Below are 19,432 nucleotides of genomic sequence, written 5' to 3' on the forward strand. Positions count from 1 at the left end.
TGTACTGCCCTCTTTTTCATTACTATTTTTAACATGTCTACAGTTGAAACAAAGTATTAGCAAGCATCTCTTCAAAATAAACTGAAGATGTAAGAAAGTCAATATACCTGATTCAACAGAGTACACAATTTCTGCGTTTTTTCCTTTGTCCTTATCTAATGCTGTAACTTGGAGTACTGCTGATCCAACAGCTGATGATTCATACACTCGTCCTTCATAGGAAGAGCTTGTAAACCATGGAGCATGATCATTTGTGTCACTAACATTAATGATGATTCTAGCATAGTTGCGCTTTACAGGAACATCTTGATCTCGAACCTGAAACAGCATATTACTAATAATCAGAACTGTTATGTTAGTAGTTCATAAAATATTAGTAATAATTAAAGGTTCAATCTGTACCAGTGACAGAGACAAAGACTACATACAAATTAAATAAAGATTTGAATTAAGGGGACAAATTAAAAAGATGTTAAAAAAATTGTTTGTCATTGACTACAGAAGAAATTCTGTGTTTATTTACCATTACTGTGAGAATATGCTGGTTCATGGTCTCATGATCCAGTTTTTCTGAAGTATAAAGAGTGCCAGTTCCAGGGTCCAGACGAAATTTTTTAAGGCTGATGGGATCAGTGCTGCCTTGCATAGTATAAATCAGCTTATTCTTCTCATCTCTGTCTGTGGCACTGACTTGCAGAATTTCTGTCTCTGGTATGGTGTCTTCAGGTATTACAACTTCATATTTTGAAGCAGAAAACTGAGGCCTATGATTATTTGTGTCTATGACTTTGATGTACACCTGAAACGATACAATGGGAAGGGGAAAGCATTGATTATATTTGGGAAACTGAGATGGAAAGAAGATATTTCATTAAAAATCACACCATAATACTGAAATAATAATAATGAGAGAAATAAGAAGGGAAGACACTCAGTAAACCTAAATCTACCTTACCTTCCTCAGAGCCAAACCAGAAATCCATCCAATTGGCATTCACTCACCATCCTGTTCCTTAAACAGTGACAACATCAGACAAGTAAGAGTAATGCAAAGGAACTGGCAGGTGGACAGCAAAGCTCCAAGAACACATGGCTAAATTCAAGTTAAGTGCTGCACATACAGCCATGCTTTTAGCCACTTGAAGGTTAGCTGTTTTGTATAAATTGTTAAGTGCCATCAACAGGTGTTCCAAATACATACTTATGATTTAAGTAGGTTAACTTGCTTTTTGAAGATACGTATTTGCTTTCCATTGATAGCTGGTGGAAACTGAAGATATAATTTAGACAAGGTACCAAACTGCATGCAGTAGAAACTAGATGAGATGAATCCTGAGGGTGGTAAATAATAAGGAAATGCCATATGTCTCTGCACAGAAAGAAAACTTCCTCAACTTCAACCTTGAAAAACTAGCATCTTAAGTTAAAACTTGTACCAAGGAAAAACAGGTGTTAAGTGTATCAGCAGGAGTCATACCAGTTCCTGAGAAAATTTATTCCAGATGCAAGTATATTATGCCAGATTGCAACTACTATCTAAGCTCTAATAAAATGAACTCTTCATAATGGCATATTTTAATACAGGCTGAAAATACTTAAATACCAGACAGACATAGGCAGTCCTTGGATATACTCTACAAATGCTACCATGAGTTTAGGAGACTGTTGGAAGGATTTTATTCTACGTAACAACAGAAAGACTTCTGTATCTACATAATTAAGTCTTGCACCAACCCTAGAGGCACCACAGGGCAGACTGATTAATGCAAGTGAGAATCTGGAAACACAAAGACCTGAGGAGTATGGAACTCTTGGGATAATTTTGAATTTTAAAATAGCAAAGTCCGCCCAAAAACTGGGATATCGCAAGCTTTTATCACTGAAAGAAATGTCACCAGAAGTACTACTTTCAGTGAGAATTCCACTTGGATAATAAAAAACAACAGAGAGGCATATAAAGGGGAACATAGGAAGAGAGCTGAAGATGGAAAATGTGGAATCTCAAGAGTCAAAAGCCAGATACAGAATAAAAAGCCATATAAGGAATAAAAATTATTTTAAGTTTAATGGATACTGTGTAACGACCTTCTGGAAAGCAAGATGAAGAGGTGCTCCAGTAAGTTGCTGAACAGAAATAGATCACCAAGACAAGATGGGAGACACCCCAAGGCCTTGCCAAAGTGCATGCGCAAAAATCAAAACACAAACACAGACACACACACAAAAAAAACCCAGAAAAAAATATGGTAATTCTCCTAACGTAATACACACTTTTAATAATACTGAGCTCCACCTCCAAACAGCAGAAGCGGGCAGGAGGGCACACATGTATGTGTGCATGTGCTAGTGTCTTGCAGCCAAACACACAAAACTAACTTCTTTAAGGACATGCAGCCCTCGGCATTGCAGGCCAGCAAGCCACAGTCCAATATATAGTACATTTAAGGAACTATTAGTAAACAATGGTAGTTAATCAGTGTTTGAAACAAATAGAAAAAATACAAACTATCACTGCTTTTTATAGCAAAATGCCATATCCCATGATTTATGAAATTTCTCAGAAAACAGAAGAAAATAGCAAATAAACTAATCATTTAGCACATTGATAAAATCCCTTGCAATATGTTGCTACGGTAACTAAGGGGTTTGTTTTTCTCATTGATTAGAAACTGACTAAAGATAGGAAACAAAGAGCTGGAATATATATTGATTTTCAGTGGGGAGAAAAATTAACGGTAGGTGATCTAAGATACTTATTAGATCAAGTTTTTAAATATATATACTAACAAATTCAACTGGAAAATGAACAGCAAGAATGAAAAGAATATGATCTTAAATATGTTGGGGTTTTTAATTTTCATTATTAGAGAATTTGTAATAAAAATAACACAAGTACAGTTCTGTGTTCTGTTTTTTTCTAATTCTGTATCAATGAAATACATTTCAGTGCCTCTTGCAAGAAGAAATACTGAAGAGTCCAGTACAGTCACTTACACAGCATTTTAGTACAGACAGCTGCTCACTGAACACTGGTTCTCCGGAAAATAAAACAAAAAAAATATGGCCAACAATTTTGTTTTAAAATGGAAAAAAAATGCAACAGTTGATACAAACCAAACTATACAAATGCATCTTTTGTAACTAAAAGGTTAAAAGATCATACACAATTACAACCCTTAATTCATGGATACTATGCTTTCAAAATGAACACGTCAGCAATTCTGACCACTCCACAGATTAAGTTTAGACTCAGAAAAACAGTAAGTGAAAAGACAGAGTCAAATTTGATGGATTTAAATCAAAACTGTTACTTAAGTTCATATCTATTTCCCTCCAAATGAGGAAGTATGGAAACTTAGGTCAAACCCTCAGGTGGGAGGGAATGCAACTCCAGAGTAACTGTGTTAGATCAATCTTTGGAGTGGAAGACATGGCCACCTGTGCTGCACTACACAAAATGAATATAGGACAGCAGCATTTCTAGAATGGAGCACCATAAAAAACCTGTGGAAAGTATTAAATTAAATGCTAGTAATGTAGTGAGTAGGAAACCAACATTGGTACCTGCAAGACTAAGCACATGGCCAATAAACCAACTTAACTGGGAAGTGATCTGTTGATAGTGTTATCAGAAGAACTTGGCATCAACTTCCTCTATTATTAGCTAGTGAAGCAGTTAAAATGACCTTACCGCTAAACATGTAAGGAGACTTCTACTGTTGCACTAAGCAGGTAAAAAGACAGCTCATCATAAATGTATAGCACTATTAGATATGAATTATTAATTAAAATACTGCTAAGAAATAAAAATAATGACTCAGTCAATACAAGTGGCTTAGTCTTGGCTAACTGCACACTGGTCTGCTTTAATAAGGGAAGCCACAGGTAGGGGGAAAGAGGTTAGTCCTCTCTATTTGGGACCCACGGGTGGGACTCTAGATTCTCCACAGTTTGGGACCCTGTAGTCCAAAAGAGATCTTGACAAACTGGAACAAACCCAGTGAAGGGCCACTGAAATTGATGGGAGATCTAAACCCTCTCTATCCACTACATAAAAGGGAGCTGCAGGGAAGAAAGCTACTCTTCTCAGAGGTGCACAGTGAAAGGACAAGAGGTGACACTCAAAAGCTCCAATAAGGGAAACTACAATTAGACATAAGAAAAAAATTATTTTCAAGGAGGGTTATTAAACACTAACATAAAAGCATGCTCCGAGAGGTGACAGCCCTGTCATCCCAAGCACTTAGAACCTGACAAACACCGGAACAACTTGATCAAACTACAGTTTACTCTGCTTTGAGCGGGAATTTTAACTAGATGAACTCCAGGTGCTTCTTCCAATCTAAAGGATTAAGTAAATGTCCTAAGGAAAGCTTACTTTCAAGACAAGGTTTCTTACTGATGCTGACAGGTGCTAGATATGCAATTTCCTCTTAAATATAAGAGAATCAAATTTTCCTGAAAACTGTTCAGGCCTTCAAATTAAATGAAAGGCACCTGAAGTAATAACTGTGAGCACAATTAAAAAGACTGACATAGAGGTCTTTAAGAAGATGGGTTTGTGTACCTGAGAAAAAATGCATTTAGAGCTTGTGTTATTCTAAAGTAACATGTATAATACAGCAAAAAACTGCTAAATAAATTCTTGATGAAATTAAATTAAAATGGAATATACTAGTATTACCCACTAGAAATAAGTTGCATAATTAGGAGGTCCACTATAGAAAAGTTTTTTATTAACAGACCATAATGTGTTCTCTGAAACAAAATGGTCTGGAACTAAAGAAACTTGATGTATAGTGCAAAGGTATGCAAAGACTATGTTGCACAATTACCCTATACTTACAGATCTCACTGAGAGTAATATAACCTGTTATACAAAGAACAAAGCAGCCCAGGACTTTTTAGGACTATTAATTATTTGACAGGTGAAACCTAAATTTGCAACAGAATGCATTAATTATTAGTAAGTTATAGAGGAGATATGTGCTGTAGATTAAACATACTCAGCACTTGACATGTAAACATTATGTTCCTTTGGACTGTTGTAGCCTAATTTTTCAGTATCTGATTCTATGTGCTGGTTCAAGTCTCCTCCTTTCTCCATTTTTAATGATGTTATAGTTACATTGACGTGTTTATAAAAATTTTCATAAACAACAGTTATATTATACAGAGATAATATAACTGCATTCCAGTTCTAAAACGTCTCTGTGGAAAAGTGTGGTGATCCCAAGAAAAAAAATGAACATTTAATCAATGAAAAATATTCTATCCTTCATTCTCAAAGCATAATAACCATATAAATTTTGCATAAACCAAGATTAAAGATTCTGCAACAGCACAGCAATAAATGCCGCAATTAGCTTTAAACCATCTTAACTATTACTTCCAGTGAAAAATCTTGATAGATATAGCAATGACTGGAAGTGGCTATAGCTACAAACAGGGATTTTTTTTCTCCCTCCAACAAGCTACTTATTTGTTCATATACTTGAACTTACATCCTATGAATAACCTTTTGTATTTAAGGCCAAAATATTATAATCTGAAAACATCAGTACATTGATTTGGGTATTTTGTAGATTATATTCCTTTCTACTATGACACTAGTAGTCTCTAACATCATCCGTCAAACACCACTACTGTAGGCCTGGAATTTGTTTGTCCTTGTTTTGCATCATGCATTTGGCATTTAGATGCATGCAAAATTCTAACAGCCTCCACGCCTACTGCTGCTCTGTTTTTCAAAAAACCTATTTAAGTCCTGAAAGAGTCAAATGCTCTACAGATGCTAATGGCCTGAGGCTATCCAACGCCTCCTATTTCAAAGTCAGATTCAATGCAATGCTTTTACACAGTAAGATTGTAATTTTTTGTGCCCTTCCCCAGTGTCTTGAAAATGTAATTTTCTTTTTCAAATTAAACATAAAATTACTTAATCTGTTGTTAATCAAGGTCTGCTAAATTTCTTACTGTACTTCCAATGTTTACAGCAATTACTTTGTAAGCTAAAAGCTGTGTATAGCATATTTTTTTCCTATTCAGATTTTTTGGCTGTCATTCCATTTTAACTGTTTATCAGCTTTTAGAAGCAGCCAACACAACATCAACACTCAAACATTAATCATCTTTATTTCAGCAGTGAGTAATGGAATTTATACACTGGCAGCCATAAATTACAGCCTCATCTGAAATGCATCTTCTTAAGGATAGTCCCAAGGGCTACCTTAAACAGATCTGTCCATTTGGGTGGGCCAGGAGTTATGGGGGAGGTAAAATAATCAGTTAAAATCAGGAGTCTGTTCATGCACCAACAGTTGCAGAGTTTGAACTAATCCATGCTCCTCTCTGTCACAGTAACGTGAGACTCAGAAGAGCAACAGCATTACTTGTGCTGATCCCACAAGCAGAGGAAAAAGGAAGACAATGCAAAGAAGTCTTTGTGCTCACTTGTAACAGAAACCACAACTTCTGTTCCTGCCAACTCTGGCTGAGAAAGGAAAGGAAAGATACAAAAGAAAATAATACGAAAAGCAATCCCAGAAGAGATGATAAATTTGAGACTAGTATGCCAATTCTTCTACAGAAGACTGCTGCAGTAAATGTTTATAATGTTCACCCAGCTTTACAAAACACTAAACTAACAAATTTAAAGAAACTGGACAAAAGCTACACTGTTCCCTTCTGAGAAGAACTAAATCACATAACCCCGAGGAAGAGAAGGGGTGAAGGTAAAACTGTGCTTGTGACATTCCAATTCTTGGTTGTTACAGAAAACAAAGCAAATTATGGTTCAGCTGTGCCAGCTCAGGTTGCCTGCATAAATTCAGCTATATAAGCAGCAGTGCTGGATAGGATACCTGCAGACATAAAGACCACAAAATCAGTCTTTACAAGTCCCCACGCAACCCCAACATACTCTGCATGGTGGCATTTTTGACTGCATACTCAGGAGGGGGTGAACTGTGTATGAAAAGCCTCATGCTGTCTTTCTGACTTTCCTGGCAAAGGGAATTTTCTTTTAGTTGGATTTGTGTTTCTTCTAATTTACACATTCTTCTAATAAACTAATTAATCCATTTCATCCAGCATTCTGTAATCAGTACAAATGAATCTGTTCAATGGTTTTACTACAACTAGGCAATAAATTGACAGCAGGATTCTCCAAATCTTTTATGGTGGTTGTAACAACCAGCAGCAATGGTACCACGGCTATGACAGCAGCAAGTTCTGACTGCAGAATGTGTTGTCATGTTTGGAGATTCGTTGTTCTATAGTACTGCTCAACTGTCACCATTAAAGGCAACGGCAGCTCTCTTGCAATTTTCTGCTATTGAATTTAGTCTGTTTGATCTATCAAGCCTTCAGATATTCAGGCAACTCAATAAGGATTCTGTTTTAAATGCTAAACATTGACAAGAAACATCATTCCTTCTGACTGAAAGTAAGAAGACAGCATACAAGACATTAGAAAAGATGACAGAAAATCATACACACTTCATAGAAGTTGAACAACAAGAAACTGCACTTGTAACAGATTTCCGTATGCAGAAAAGACAGCATCAACCCATTTTTTGCTCTTTAAGCAAGAGGAACATAGAACAGGTAACACAGACACATCACTGTCTCAACCCAATAGACTTAAATCAGTAAATAAATCCTTTTATTTTCTATTTGGAAGAAAAGTGGAGCTCCTCTATGCTCATGGCTCCATACACACCAACCTCAGTTAATCTTTTCTTTGAAATATATTCAGGTGCTGGGCTGGTGAAAGAAAATAGATGAGACAAACAGGAGGGATATACATCATAACCTACTTTATTATGAGTTATTTCCAGTAGTGTAACAAAAGGCCTTAAAGTGAACTTATTAGAACTTACAAGTTGAACTCCATGGAGCTTTAAGTAAAGAGGTAATTTGAAAAATTTTGTTTGTCTGAGATTGCTGCTTTTTGGATAGTTTGGTAATCTCTACCTCCACTGAAGCTAGAAGAAAGTAATCAGGAAGATACAAAGAAATGTTAGCACCTGAATCTTGTTTCTATATGTACACTATGCAGGAAGAGCAATTCAGTTTCATAAAATGGTAATTGGACATTGTAAAATTTGTCATCCAGAGATGTTGGAAGAGTGGGAACAAACCAGGCAACCTTACAGTGGTCGCCTTCTAAATCTGAAGTCAAGTAATCATACTATTTGGTGATTTGGGGAGAGATGGATAAAAAGGGGTAATTCAGATAAGAAGTATTAATCCTTTTCTTGTGAGTAAATCATGCATGGAAGGGCTTAGTTTCTGTTTTCATCACTCATGTAGGAATGCGATAGAAGTTGAAAGCTGCTGCTTCAAACTACAGCATAGCAACATACAATCTTCCACCTGGACCCCCACACAACATGGCTTTGTAAGTATCAGAATTTACCTCTATTTTAAGACAGAGTCCCTAATTTATATAAGCCATGCTTGTTGTCTAGGATGAAAAAAACAGTACAGAGAAAATGCAACACCCTCCCCAGCCCCCAGGTACAAATTCCTTCTTTTATAAGTGTTTCATTAGGAAGTCCATTACCTGAGTGCTGATAGATCTGGTTCCATCTGTTGCCTCAACTGTCAAGTTGTAATTTGATTTCTGTTCTGCATCAAGAGGTCTAGCGACAAGGATGGTTCCACTCCCCTCGTCCACATCAAATCGACTGTCATAGTTGCCACCTTGTTCAGGAAACCAGAAGAGGAAAAAGTTAATAAAACAGAGCACTGCTGCACTGTTTTCATGTATGATCATGTTCATTTCAAGATGCTTAATGAAGGTGGATCTATATACACTTACACTTATATACACACACTTATTTTAAATCCTTTGGTTTTTTTCTGGACAAAGCTGATTTGTCTGGCTTATGGAAAGTAAACAGCTAGGTTCCTACCAAGATTCTTTACTTTTAACAAGAATTTAAAGATTCCAAATAGCAGGAAACTGAGAATTACTACATGAAATGTAAGACTTTATTTTGTGCAATCAGGCTAATTAGGAAAAAAACCTACTTTGTATCAAAATAAATGAAAACCCAAAATCAGATATACTGACTAGTTGTATATTTTGGATCAGAGTACAAATTACTATACTTGTATATGACTACAGATAAGGTTGAAAAAGCTAGTGCCCCCAAAGGATTCTCACCTCAATGGTGAGAATCCAAAGAACTCACTAACTCCTACTGAGATAAGCTAACTCAGATGAGTGCTAAATATTGAAATGCCCAATGTTTAAACATGGCCAGCCTCTTTTTCTGAAGCAAGTTATCTTAACTTTCTTTGTGAAACTTTCAAATTACCTTTTGAAATTGTTAAAACTGTGTAGATCAACAGCTACACTTAAGCATTAAAACATTTAACTGATCATCATCATGCCACCCTGAGCAGACTGTCATGAGAATACAATGTCCATTAAGTCCAAATATTGTTAGCAATGATAAATACTACCATTTAACTACAATTGCTTTAGACCTGTCAATAAACTGCCTAAAATGGAGGAAGGAATTTTTATTCTGGCCAAGCCAGTGCTAGATATGGCAAATCAATTTCTCCTAATTATGTGCATGTGTTTTTCTAATTATATTTTACAAGGTTGGCATTCAGATATCATCTGAATGTTGTTTGTTTTTTTTAAAAAAAACACAACACAAAAGCAACCCAGTTTTTATGTTCTATGTTTAGTAAACCACTGAATGCCTTTTATGAAAAGCAAAGGCTAGAAGTGAGAGGATGAAATTCCAAGGGTTGCAAGAAAGAACAATAAATACTGAAATGGGCCCCATTCACATGTAAAAAGGATTTCACTTTTAGAAGGTTCCATTGCATGACAGACATATCAGTTTAGGAAAGATGGTCTGGATTCTGCTTCACTGGATTTAAGATATTTGATAGTGACAGAGATAATGTAAACTTTCTAGTTTCACTGAAAGTCAGCTCCACTTACTGCCCTAGCAGCAGCTTCTGAATCACACAAATGGATATAAACTGGACAATATTAAAGGGAAAAACTTTTTGTTTTTAACAAGGGTGCATAATTTTTTTTTAAATGGGCTTTGTGCAAGGTGTCAGTTTCAGAAAGTGAGTCTCAACTTTTCTTTTATAGCTGGCATGCTATGCAGTTTTCTCAGATGGGTCAGATATCTCAACAGTAATCTCTATTTTAAAGGAATAATAGGATAAATGGGTATGAATCTGATAATTCATTTCCCTGATAGAGGAACAAGCTCCCTAACCAACATTTCTTTCTTTCTTACCAAGAAAATCACAGAAGTCTTGCCTAATATTTGTAGTAGCTGGGATATCGGGTAATCCACTGAAGCAGAACTCAACCCAAACCTCTGCATCTGCTACACTGAAAGTGTAACAGCAACAGTTTTGATCAAAGCGAAAACTACATGCTCTGAATTGATGCTGTGTAAATGTAATGATGACAAAACAAAACAAAAACAAACCTGTCACAAATGCAACTGTGAGCACTTTCATTTCCGAAGTGTTAATAAAATAAATATTTTATAAATGTACGCTTTCATTTCAGATCTCATAATCTGGTAATAAATTATGTGATCTCAGCAGATACCTTCTGCTGTACAGTTCAGGTCACAAGCCATCTGAAAGATGTAAAATACTTCACTAGCAAGCTTGTCTCCTGGCTCAGCCAAAAAGAAAGAAAGCATGGAAAGCAAGCACAGAACACAAAGGAAAGCTGTCAATCAAATTAATTCATGCTATTAGAAACAGTAAAAGAGGGCAGTAAAGTGACGACCTGTAAGAGTGTCCAATACGTTCACAATTTAATCGATTACATAATAAACTTCCCAAAACAGTTTTACTAATAAAACAGCCAAAATAAAATGCTTTATTCTACAGTACATGGACAAGTTCTGCTCTTTCCCCTCAGAGTTTTCTGTGTATCTTCTAAAAATAGCAAGAAAATCTCATCTAATTTCTCTGTTAAGTCTAAAATAAAAACTCTGTAAGTGTCCAAACTGTGCTACATGCTTAGAAGAAGAAATTAAAAATACTATAATCGTAAGAATCCTATTCAGATGTATACACTGTTCAAAGTACACAAAGCTGAAGCAAACTAAATAAACTAACAACAGAAAATTACATCCCCAATCTAATTAACAAATTTTGCTAATTAAAAACCCCAGGTAGCATAATTTCTGTGCTCCCTGATAGCCCTCTGAGGCCTCTTTCATCTCTGTGAACCACTCACCTTTTTCTGACAATTTCCCTTTCTTAACCTTTCCTTTAATGGCGTTTTTTTTTCTACAGATGTTTCTGTTTGTCCTTGACTGGATGACCCTGCTTGAGCTTGGAGCACATGGAACCTTGTCCTCACTCCTGCTCACTTAATGTTTTTCTATATTTTAAGCTTTTCTACTCCCATGTCTATATGCATGTGTGTTTGGGAGAACAGTAGAAGAGCAGCCTCAGTTTCAAAAGACTGCTAATGCAGAGAGCTTCACCTCTGTAAGAAGGAAAGGAGGCATCTTGAACTCTTTACTCTCTCTACACAGTTCTACAGACCTCTAACACCTCTGTTGGTCTAAATGCAAACACTTTTTACTCAACTATCATCTACTTGCACAGGAACTCTTTTTCCACCCCCCCTCAGAATACATCAGAAAAAATTACTTAAATAAAACTACATGAATATTTAATATATTAGAAATTATTCCATATCATCACAAATTGTTCATGCATGAAGTATGCATTTAAGAAAGAGCTGTGTCTATTCTCGTGTACTTCAAAGCTGTCTGAGAACATCCTCAAGTATTTGGCATTTATGTATTTCTGCTACATGTATCAGTTTAAGTGCTGCTTTCTTAGAATCCCTTAGGAAATGCACACCATCAAAACAGACCTTAAAATTAATTAAATATTTAAGAAACAGTTTTACAAATGCTGTCCCCGACAACACCAGTGAACACTCTCTGTATTCCTGGTGCTCAAAGGAGATCTAAGTTGGAAATTAAAAAGTACTATTAATTTTGTAACCAGGGCATCAATGTATAGTCATATTACCGATAAAGAGTTCCCCTTTCAGTAGTAGAGACTAAGGTATGATACAGTAATAAGAAGTTTGCTAGGGTTAGGAATATTGCAAGCTTTCCTTTTAGTACTGAATCAAGGGACAGCGAACTGAGAAGCAGCCCGGAGGACAAGAAGTCAATGCGAACAGTATAATCTCTCTTGGGCTGTACTACCACAGTTTGCAGAAAACTGGCATTTTATTTCTTGTCCTAACCTACAGTCTATGAGATTTCTTTGATCCGCTTTTATTTCACTGACAGAATATTCATAAGTCATTCCTGCAACACAGTTTTTTGGTAATTGGCAATGTAATTTCAATCCTGAATATATAGTGTGGCATTGATAAAAAACTGAAGTAATTTTGATTTAAAATGAAACAAAGGAAAAAACATATATCCACAGCTCAAGAATGCCAAAATATTGCATTATTTAGAAAAGCAATTAAGAATCCAAACTGCAATGAGCCCTCAAGTATCTCAGACTCCATGCATTTGTTTCTAATAATAAAAGCTCTTAAGGCATCCTTACCCGTTATGTCAAACCAAACTGGTGTTCCAAGAGGTTCAACAGCTATTACACCAATCATGTGACCAACTGGGTCACTTTCCATCACCGTGAAAGAAAAAAATGCTTCCTCAAAATAAATGGGTTCTGTGGGCGGGACAGGCTTTGGAATCCATTCTATGTGAAGCCGTGTAGTTGATGATTTTTGTGGACGACCATTATCTACAGCTTTTATCTGTGAAACAAACACATCTTTTAGGCTACAAGTTCACACAAAACATTATGTCACATAAATGGAAAAGTAGTAATAAGCTCCAAGCATGTTTGCTTATATGAGATATATCCAAAAAGGTTAAGTGTCTCTCAAAGTGCCACTTGCCCTTCATTATCTGGGCAACAAATGGAGAAAAAGCACGCAGTACGTGATAGCAGAACAAACTGCTGCCATAAATTCACTTTTTATTTTGCTTTCTTCCTGAAAAGAGTGTCAAACTGATTGTGTACATTCCCTCACCATATTAATTATCTGTCAAGTTCTGGAAAATAACAGCAGCTTCTTGGTTCACTTTTCTCAATACAAGCATATAAAATTGCCCTCTAAAAACAAACCCAAACCAAACAAACCCACAAAACAGCACTTAAGCACTTGTAACTTTCTTCCTTCAGATACTACAGTCACTCATCTGTGAGCTACTGAATAAGAAGCAATGAGAATATAGACAAAAGAACACTTCATGTATTCATGATAAAAAAGATTTTGACTCACTGAAAGGATATCATAGTCTCGCGCTGCAGAAAATTTCTTAGATGAAACCACTCCAGTTTTCGGTTCAATAAAGAATTTTCCATGTTCATCACCATCTTCAATACTGTAAGAGATCTCTGCATTGGGGCCTTCATCTTTATCTGCAGCAATAACTCGATAGATGGGCTCTCTCCTAGCCATTCTCTCTCGTTCTGGCTTACCACGTTCCGGCAGACGGATTTTGTAGAACTTTTGCAAGAACTGAGGCTTATTGTCATTCTCGTCCAAAACCTTCACAATCACCCGTGCAATAGTTGATTTTGCAGGAATACCATTGTCTGTTACTGTTACCTGGTTTTGCCAAAAAGAGTATGTTTAGTGCTCAATTCAAACGCCACCTTTCCAACAATTCTCTTTTAAAAATGCATTTAACTACAGCCACCTACTACAACTACAAAGTAATTCTGTAACGTCTGCTGCCTAAAGATCATTGGGTAATGCGATTTGGTGAATATTTAGAAAAGGAACTACAAAGGTATATTCAGCTACTATTTTTACTCTTGATGTATGACATGTAGGAATTGACAGATACATATTAAAGCTATTCCACTTTTTGATAACTTTCTAACTGAAATATTAACTTGAATACAGGAACAGCACACACGTATAGTATCTCTAATATGTGCCTACTCTCAGGCACATGGTGTGATTCTTGGGGTGCCCTACAAAGGGACAGGAGTTGGACTTGATGATCCTGATGAGTCCCTTCCAACTCAGCATATTCTATGATTTTAATAATAACTTCACTGTAATAGCATCTTAATATACATCCAGCCTACTGTTACCTTGCAACTTTTCAATTTAATAATTTGATTTTACACTTCAAAAGATGAAATTTTCAGAATTTGACAGCCCTATGCACTAAAAATTCCCAGTGTTTGAAAGAAGCTTTAAAAATTGCCTTTTAAGGAAGACACACAACAACCTCTTTCAATGGACTCAAGGAAATGGGAAATTAAATTAAGTCTGCCCTTCCAGCAGTAGTTAAACTTTCTACTAGAAAACTACTAAAAGGTGGTAGGATTTCCACATATACAAACATTTGATCCTTTCAGTACTTGTAATGGAACACCATAACCTATATTCCAATTTGCAAAAAAAAAACCAACCAACAAACAAAACCCAAAACACATCCCAAAAGAGGAAACTCCAGGGGTAAGGGAAAACTTGTATTTTAACCTAAAATTAGCATTGCCCTGAAGCAAGTAGAAACACTGACAAATTTTAGGACTAGTTTGAGTTGAATGCAACATCAGTTTTGAAGGCATCAGTGAGTTAACAGAAGAGTAAGTTACAAGAGAAAAACATGAAGCCAACCTAAAATAATTGCACTTAAAAAGTGCCAACTGGCAGACAGAAAATAGCTCTAAGTTGGGAATAAAAGAATGGGGCATATTACTATTATGTAAGCAGAAGTGCAATCGAGGATCAAATTTAATAGCAAACAAGGAATGAACCCACCAACCCATCTGGTCAACATTTCAATGCTCAATTAATTAGCCAGATGCTCAGCACTTGGCTCATAATATTCCCCACCATTCTGTGCATTTCTGTGTTTCTTTCCAACCTATTTCAAATATGTCCACATAAAACTAACAAATGGGAAAACTGCTACTTTGGGCTATATTGTCTGTCATTATCTCTTTGTAGTTAAGAGTTCTTCCTTTGGATACTTCGCAGAGTTTTATTTAAAACTTTAGTAACCAGATGGGATTCAAAATGAAGGAAGAATTATAAACAATAGCAGCAGGAAATATCCAATATTCCAACCTAAGGAACAAACATCTTAATCTGCTGTCTTTATAGGGAATGCTGAATCCAGGAAGATTTATGTACTGCTGTGAGATACTGTAACCTTAAAACTTTTTCTGACTTTTGCACCTGTTACTTTGTAATAACTCACATTAAAATAACAGGCATGACTGCTAGCAGACAACTGCCCATGACATTATACTTTTAGTGTGATCTCTGGCATAAGTTCTGGCCCAGATCAAGTAGCACACTCTCGCACATTGTGTAGCTGCAGCCTGAGAATTCACAGGATTTAGGCACCATTCTTTACTTGGACATGCCACCCTGTATGAGGGGATAAGAGCAATCAAAGCCATACTATGCGAGATGGCCTCGGGATCAGAATAAGAACTTATCAGAATTAATCACAATTAATTTTATTTACTGTATAAATCTAATACACAAAAGCCAGCACAATATGCATAGGAGTAGAAGTCACGATATGAGCGTTTTACAATCAATATATACAGCAGTGGTCAAGAATATAAGACATGATAGGAAGAGCTCAGGGAATCTTACACAATCAGATTTAAGGATAAGAATATTCCTGTAGAAGAGTAACAATGTAGTACTAAACCAGATTTGCCAATTAATTAACTTTGCTATTACTAAAACTAGAAACACACTGCTGAGGAAATTCTACCCTATTACTATTTTACATGCAAAGATTTCTTTCCAAAGCTGATACAGAAAATGACTAAAATTTGGTCCAAGAGAAATTAATCCAGCTTTCAATACACCAAAAGAATAGAAAAGGGCCAAGAAGACTGTGTTTACACTAGCATTCCACAAAAGCATAGTTTGTGCTATCAAGGAATATGTTCACCTCCAAGTCTATGTAGTACTTGCATTCCTGTAAGAAAACTCTTTTTTCAGATTTCACAAGTTTTCAGTAGTCCAGACTTGCTTATCTAGCTTAAATGTTAGCTTGGCCCACTCACACCAAATTCCTTTATGTATCACCCAAAACAAGAGGCACCAAAAGGGTTCCAGATAAATCTTACTATGTAACTATCACTGTGAATATTAAGTCTTCATTACATGTCATGTAGTGTTCCCTCTGCATGGCAACATTGTGGAACTCAAGACTCACAGCTGACCACATGTTTTTCTTTCTTGCTGCTTGACACAGAATGAGAAAAAGTATGACATAAATTCCAGGTGATCAATTAAATGTAGCTAAATAAAAGAAATACATCACCAATTTTATGCTCTTAAGACTCTGAATCTATAATGCATATTTTGCAACTCACCCACTTAAGTGATTGATAAATAGGTTATGGACAAAAAAGGTCTACTCACAATCTGTTTTTATTCTCAATGTTAAAAAAAAAAGATTCTGGGCTTTTTTTTTGCAGAGATTTATATTCAGCAAAAGAAACAGGTGAAATAGCTATTCCTATAATTATACAGGAAGGAAAAAAAAAGTAATTACACTCCTCCTTTTAACAACTGGTTTTTGCATTGTTTGAAATAAAATCTTGATTTGCAGATATAAAAACAGAAATTGTCTTCCATCTATATATATCTTAAAACTCTCTTCTTAAGAAAAACTCCCAATATCCTGGTATTGTAAGATAGATAGTTTTGTGTATTGCGGTGTAATGAATAGATGCAAATTACTTCTGAAATCCAGTTCTCTAAATTCTTCACATAGTAATAATCAAGTATGGTAAGCTTAACTCTCTGTAAAAGAGCAATGGAGTTACAGTCTTTTTTTCAGAGAAATAAATAAATTATTTACCTCCAGTATATGCTCTCCTTGCTGCTCTCGATCTAGTTTTCTAGAGGTAGTTGTAATTAGACCTGTAAATATAAAAGAATAATTAATCAGATAATTCAAGAAAATAATCTGAATGAAAGTTAGGTTAAACCAGTAGCTACTGATACGACTAATTTAAATTTCTTCTTAGGTGGTCTCTTCTATTATTGCAGAACTTGAGCTTTCATTAAGAGAAGGGGTGAGGGGTTTCCAGTTAAAAGCCTTGAAAATATTATTTTCAATTTTAAAGCTAAGCTGTTGTATCCTTTGAGACAGACAAAGTTCAGTATTCCAACACATCTGTGCATGCTGTGCTTCTGACAGAAGCAGTGTATGTAATTCTCTGTCCAAACAGAGTTGCAGTCTACATATACCAAAAAAACAGCTAGCCTGTACAAAATAATATTAACAAAAGCTATATTACAGATGTCAAATGGTCAAACAATTATTCTTCAACAAATAGATATGGCAAATAATGGCTGTTTCAATTATGGTCATATCTGCCCTTGTTTTTCCAACTTCTTTTGTTTTTTGCCACTGTATCAAATGCTTTATATACATACTATTCTAGACATTAAGATCTATTATCTTCTCCTACTTGGCCTTTTATGCTTTTACAACACACAGAAGAGATGTTAATGTTAGGATACATCTTTTGGTACTATGAAGTAATAGCCCTTAATTACAAAGAAAGTAGGAATGAATGAAAAAAAGCTGACAACAAACAACTAAACAAGGAAAAAATGTTGTATTAGTATTGCATACTTAGGAAGTGGGTGCAGGGAGAGATACTACCTCCTGTTTATTGCCATATATTCTAAACAAAGCTTTTTCCTAATTTCCTGGATGGGGCTGGTCAAGCCACATCCTTTTACAGGCTTTATGGGGGATCAGCACAGAACTATTACTTAGCAATTAACAAGTGGAAGAGCAGATGCCTTATCTGTTTCCCTCAGGCACAGGGACTTGTAGGTGACTTCAAGAAACACAAGCTCTCCTCTACCAAGTACCTCTGGAGAAACCAGCACAAGTCCTCCCATGAAGCATTAATCTCCTGAGATTCATCACAGTTGCAAGGGAAAGGGTAAGTATTTCAATATAGCCACTAAAGGAGTTGGCATTTGAATAGCTGGATTGAGTATAGGTAGGATCTCTGTCCTGGTTTAAGTCAAGATGAAGCCAGTTTTCCTTTCACTGATTATTTTTTTTTTTCTTCAGTGAGCTTTCTTTTAACTAGTCACAGTGTGTTCTAACTAAGGCTGTTAAGAATGTTTTTGTAACTGCTGGGTCTTCAAGGTCACATCTTCACTCTGCTGGCTCAGACACTACAGGGAGATCTATGACCCCCCATAGGAGGCTGAGTTAGGCAGCGGAATTGGCCAGAGATATTCCATTCCATGTATCTACATAAGCTCAGAGGAAGGTCAGAGATCACAAAAAACAACTTCCTTCCTGCTTTTTCTTCTCTTCTCTTCCATCCATGGCCGGCGTACGGGGAGGACTCTGTCCATCTATCACCATTGACCCTTAGGCTCGAGCTCTCCTGACCCTCATCACTCTCCGCTTTCTCCAGCAGCAGCTCCAGGATTTTTTTTGGGACTGTATGTGGCTAAGGAGAGTGCTGTGGGAGTTGCTGGGGTTGGGGGGAGGCAAGAGGCTTTTGCACATACCTGAACACATTCGTATAGAATTGTATATATTTTCTTATATCATTAGTGTTTAATTAAAGCTGTGTAGTTTAGTTTTCAGTCCAGCCAAGTCTCTTTTTCTTTCTCTCCTTCCCTACCTGGGTGGGAGGGGATAGAGAGCATTGTTGTCGAACCTAATTCAAACGATGACAATCTCAAAAAGCACAGGAAGAATAAGGTAATTCCAGCAGAAATATCTCATTATGCTTGCACTTCAATGAATATTCAATATTCAGTTTACACCCTTTGACAATATTAGATGCCAGCTCTCACAGCAGCAGCAAGTATGGAATTGTTAACATGTAAGAGCAGAAAAATGGCACCTCTTTTATCCACTTTTTCCCTATCAAGAGCCATTAAGACTGGAGCCATCACTAATAAATGGCAACTAATACTTTGGGGAAAATAAAATAACAAACCCCCAAAATACCCTCAACAAAACCAAGTGTCTTTGCTGCAAGCACTCCAGATGGTATTCTACCATGTACCTCAATTCTACATTCTTTAATAAACTGCAGTAAGTCTAATTCCAGATATAATTTCTGTTAATGAGACTGCTCAATAGAACTCAAATGGGTTAAACAGAAAAATCTCCAATAAGCACAAAATATGTACGTTTTGATCTGTTCAAACTGTCAGCCTTTTCAAACGAGCATGCAACACTTCTGTTAAAACACTTCAGACCAATAACAGAAGGGTTTAGTCTTCACCATATATATCCTGTACATTCAGCAGAAACTAATGCCAACAAAGGAAATGTAACACTTCTGGATTTAGAATCACATACACATGCATGACATTCTTTGTATTTAA

At 36.1% G+C, this 19,432-nt stretch overlaps 1 protein-coding gene across 3 annotated transcripts in view; it reads right to left on the reverse strand.

Moving 5' to 3' along the window:
• The window catches only part of FAT1 (FAT atypical cadherin 1), a 98,025-nt gene that overhangs the window by 33,621 nt on the left and 44,972 nt on the right, over window positions 1-19,432 (reverse strand). For all 3 annotated transcript variants that reach the window (XM_010002472.1, XM_010002471.1, XM_010002470.1), the window contains exons 3-8: window positions 16,914-16,975; window positions 13,340-13,669; window positions 12,598-12,808; window positions 8,570-8,709; window positions 524-799; window positions 108-318 (exon numbers count right to left, since the gene is read on the reverse strand). In XM_010002472.1, coding sequence (XP_010000774.1) covers window positions 108-318; window positions 524-799; window positions 8,570-8,709; window positions 12,598-12,808; window positions 13,340-13,669; window positions 16,914-16,975 — 1,230 coding nt within the window. The remainder of the gene's footprint in view (window positions 1-107; window positions 319-523; window positions 800-8,569; window positions 8,710-12,597; window positions 12,809-13,339; window positions 13,670-16,913; window positions 16,976-19,432) is intronic.

Source organism: Chaetura pelagica, unplaced genomic scaffold, assembly GCF_000747805.2.
Source record: "Chaetura pelagica isolate M959 unplaced genomic scaffold, ChaPel_1.0 scaffold67, whole genome shotgun sequence".
Lineage (NCBI taxonomy): Eukaryota > Metazoa > Chordata > Aves > Apodiformes > Apodidae > Chaetura > Chaetura pelagica.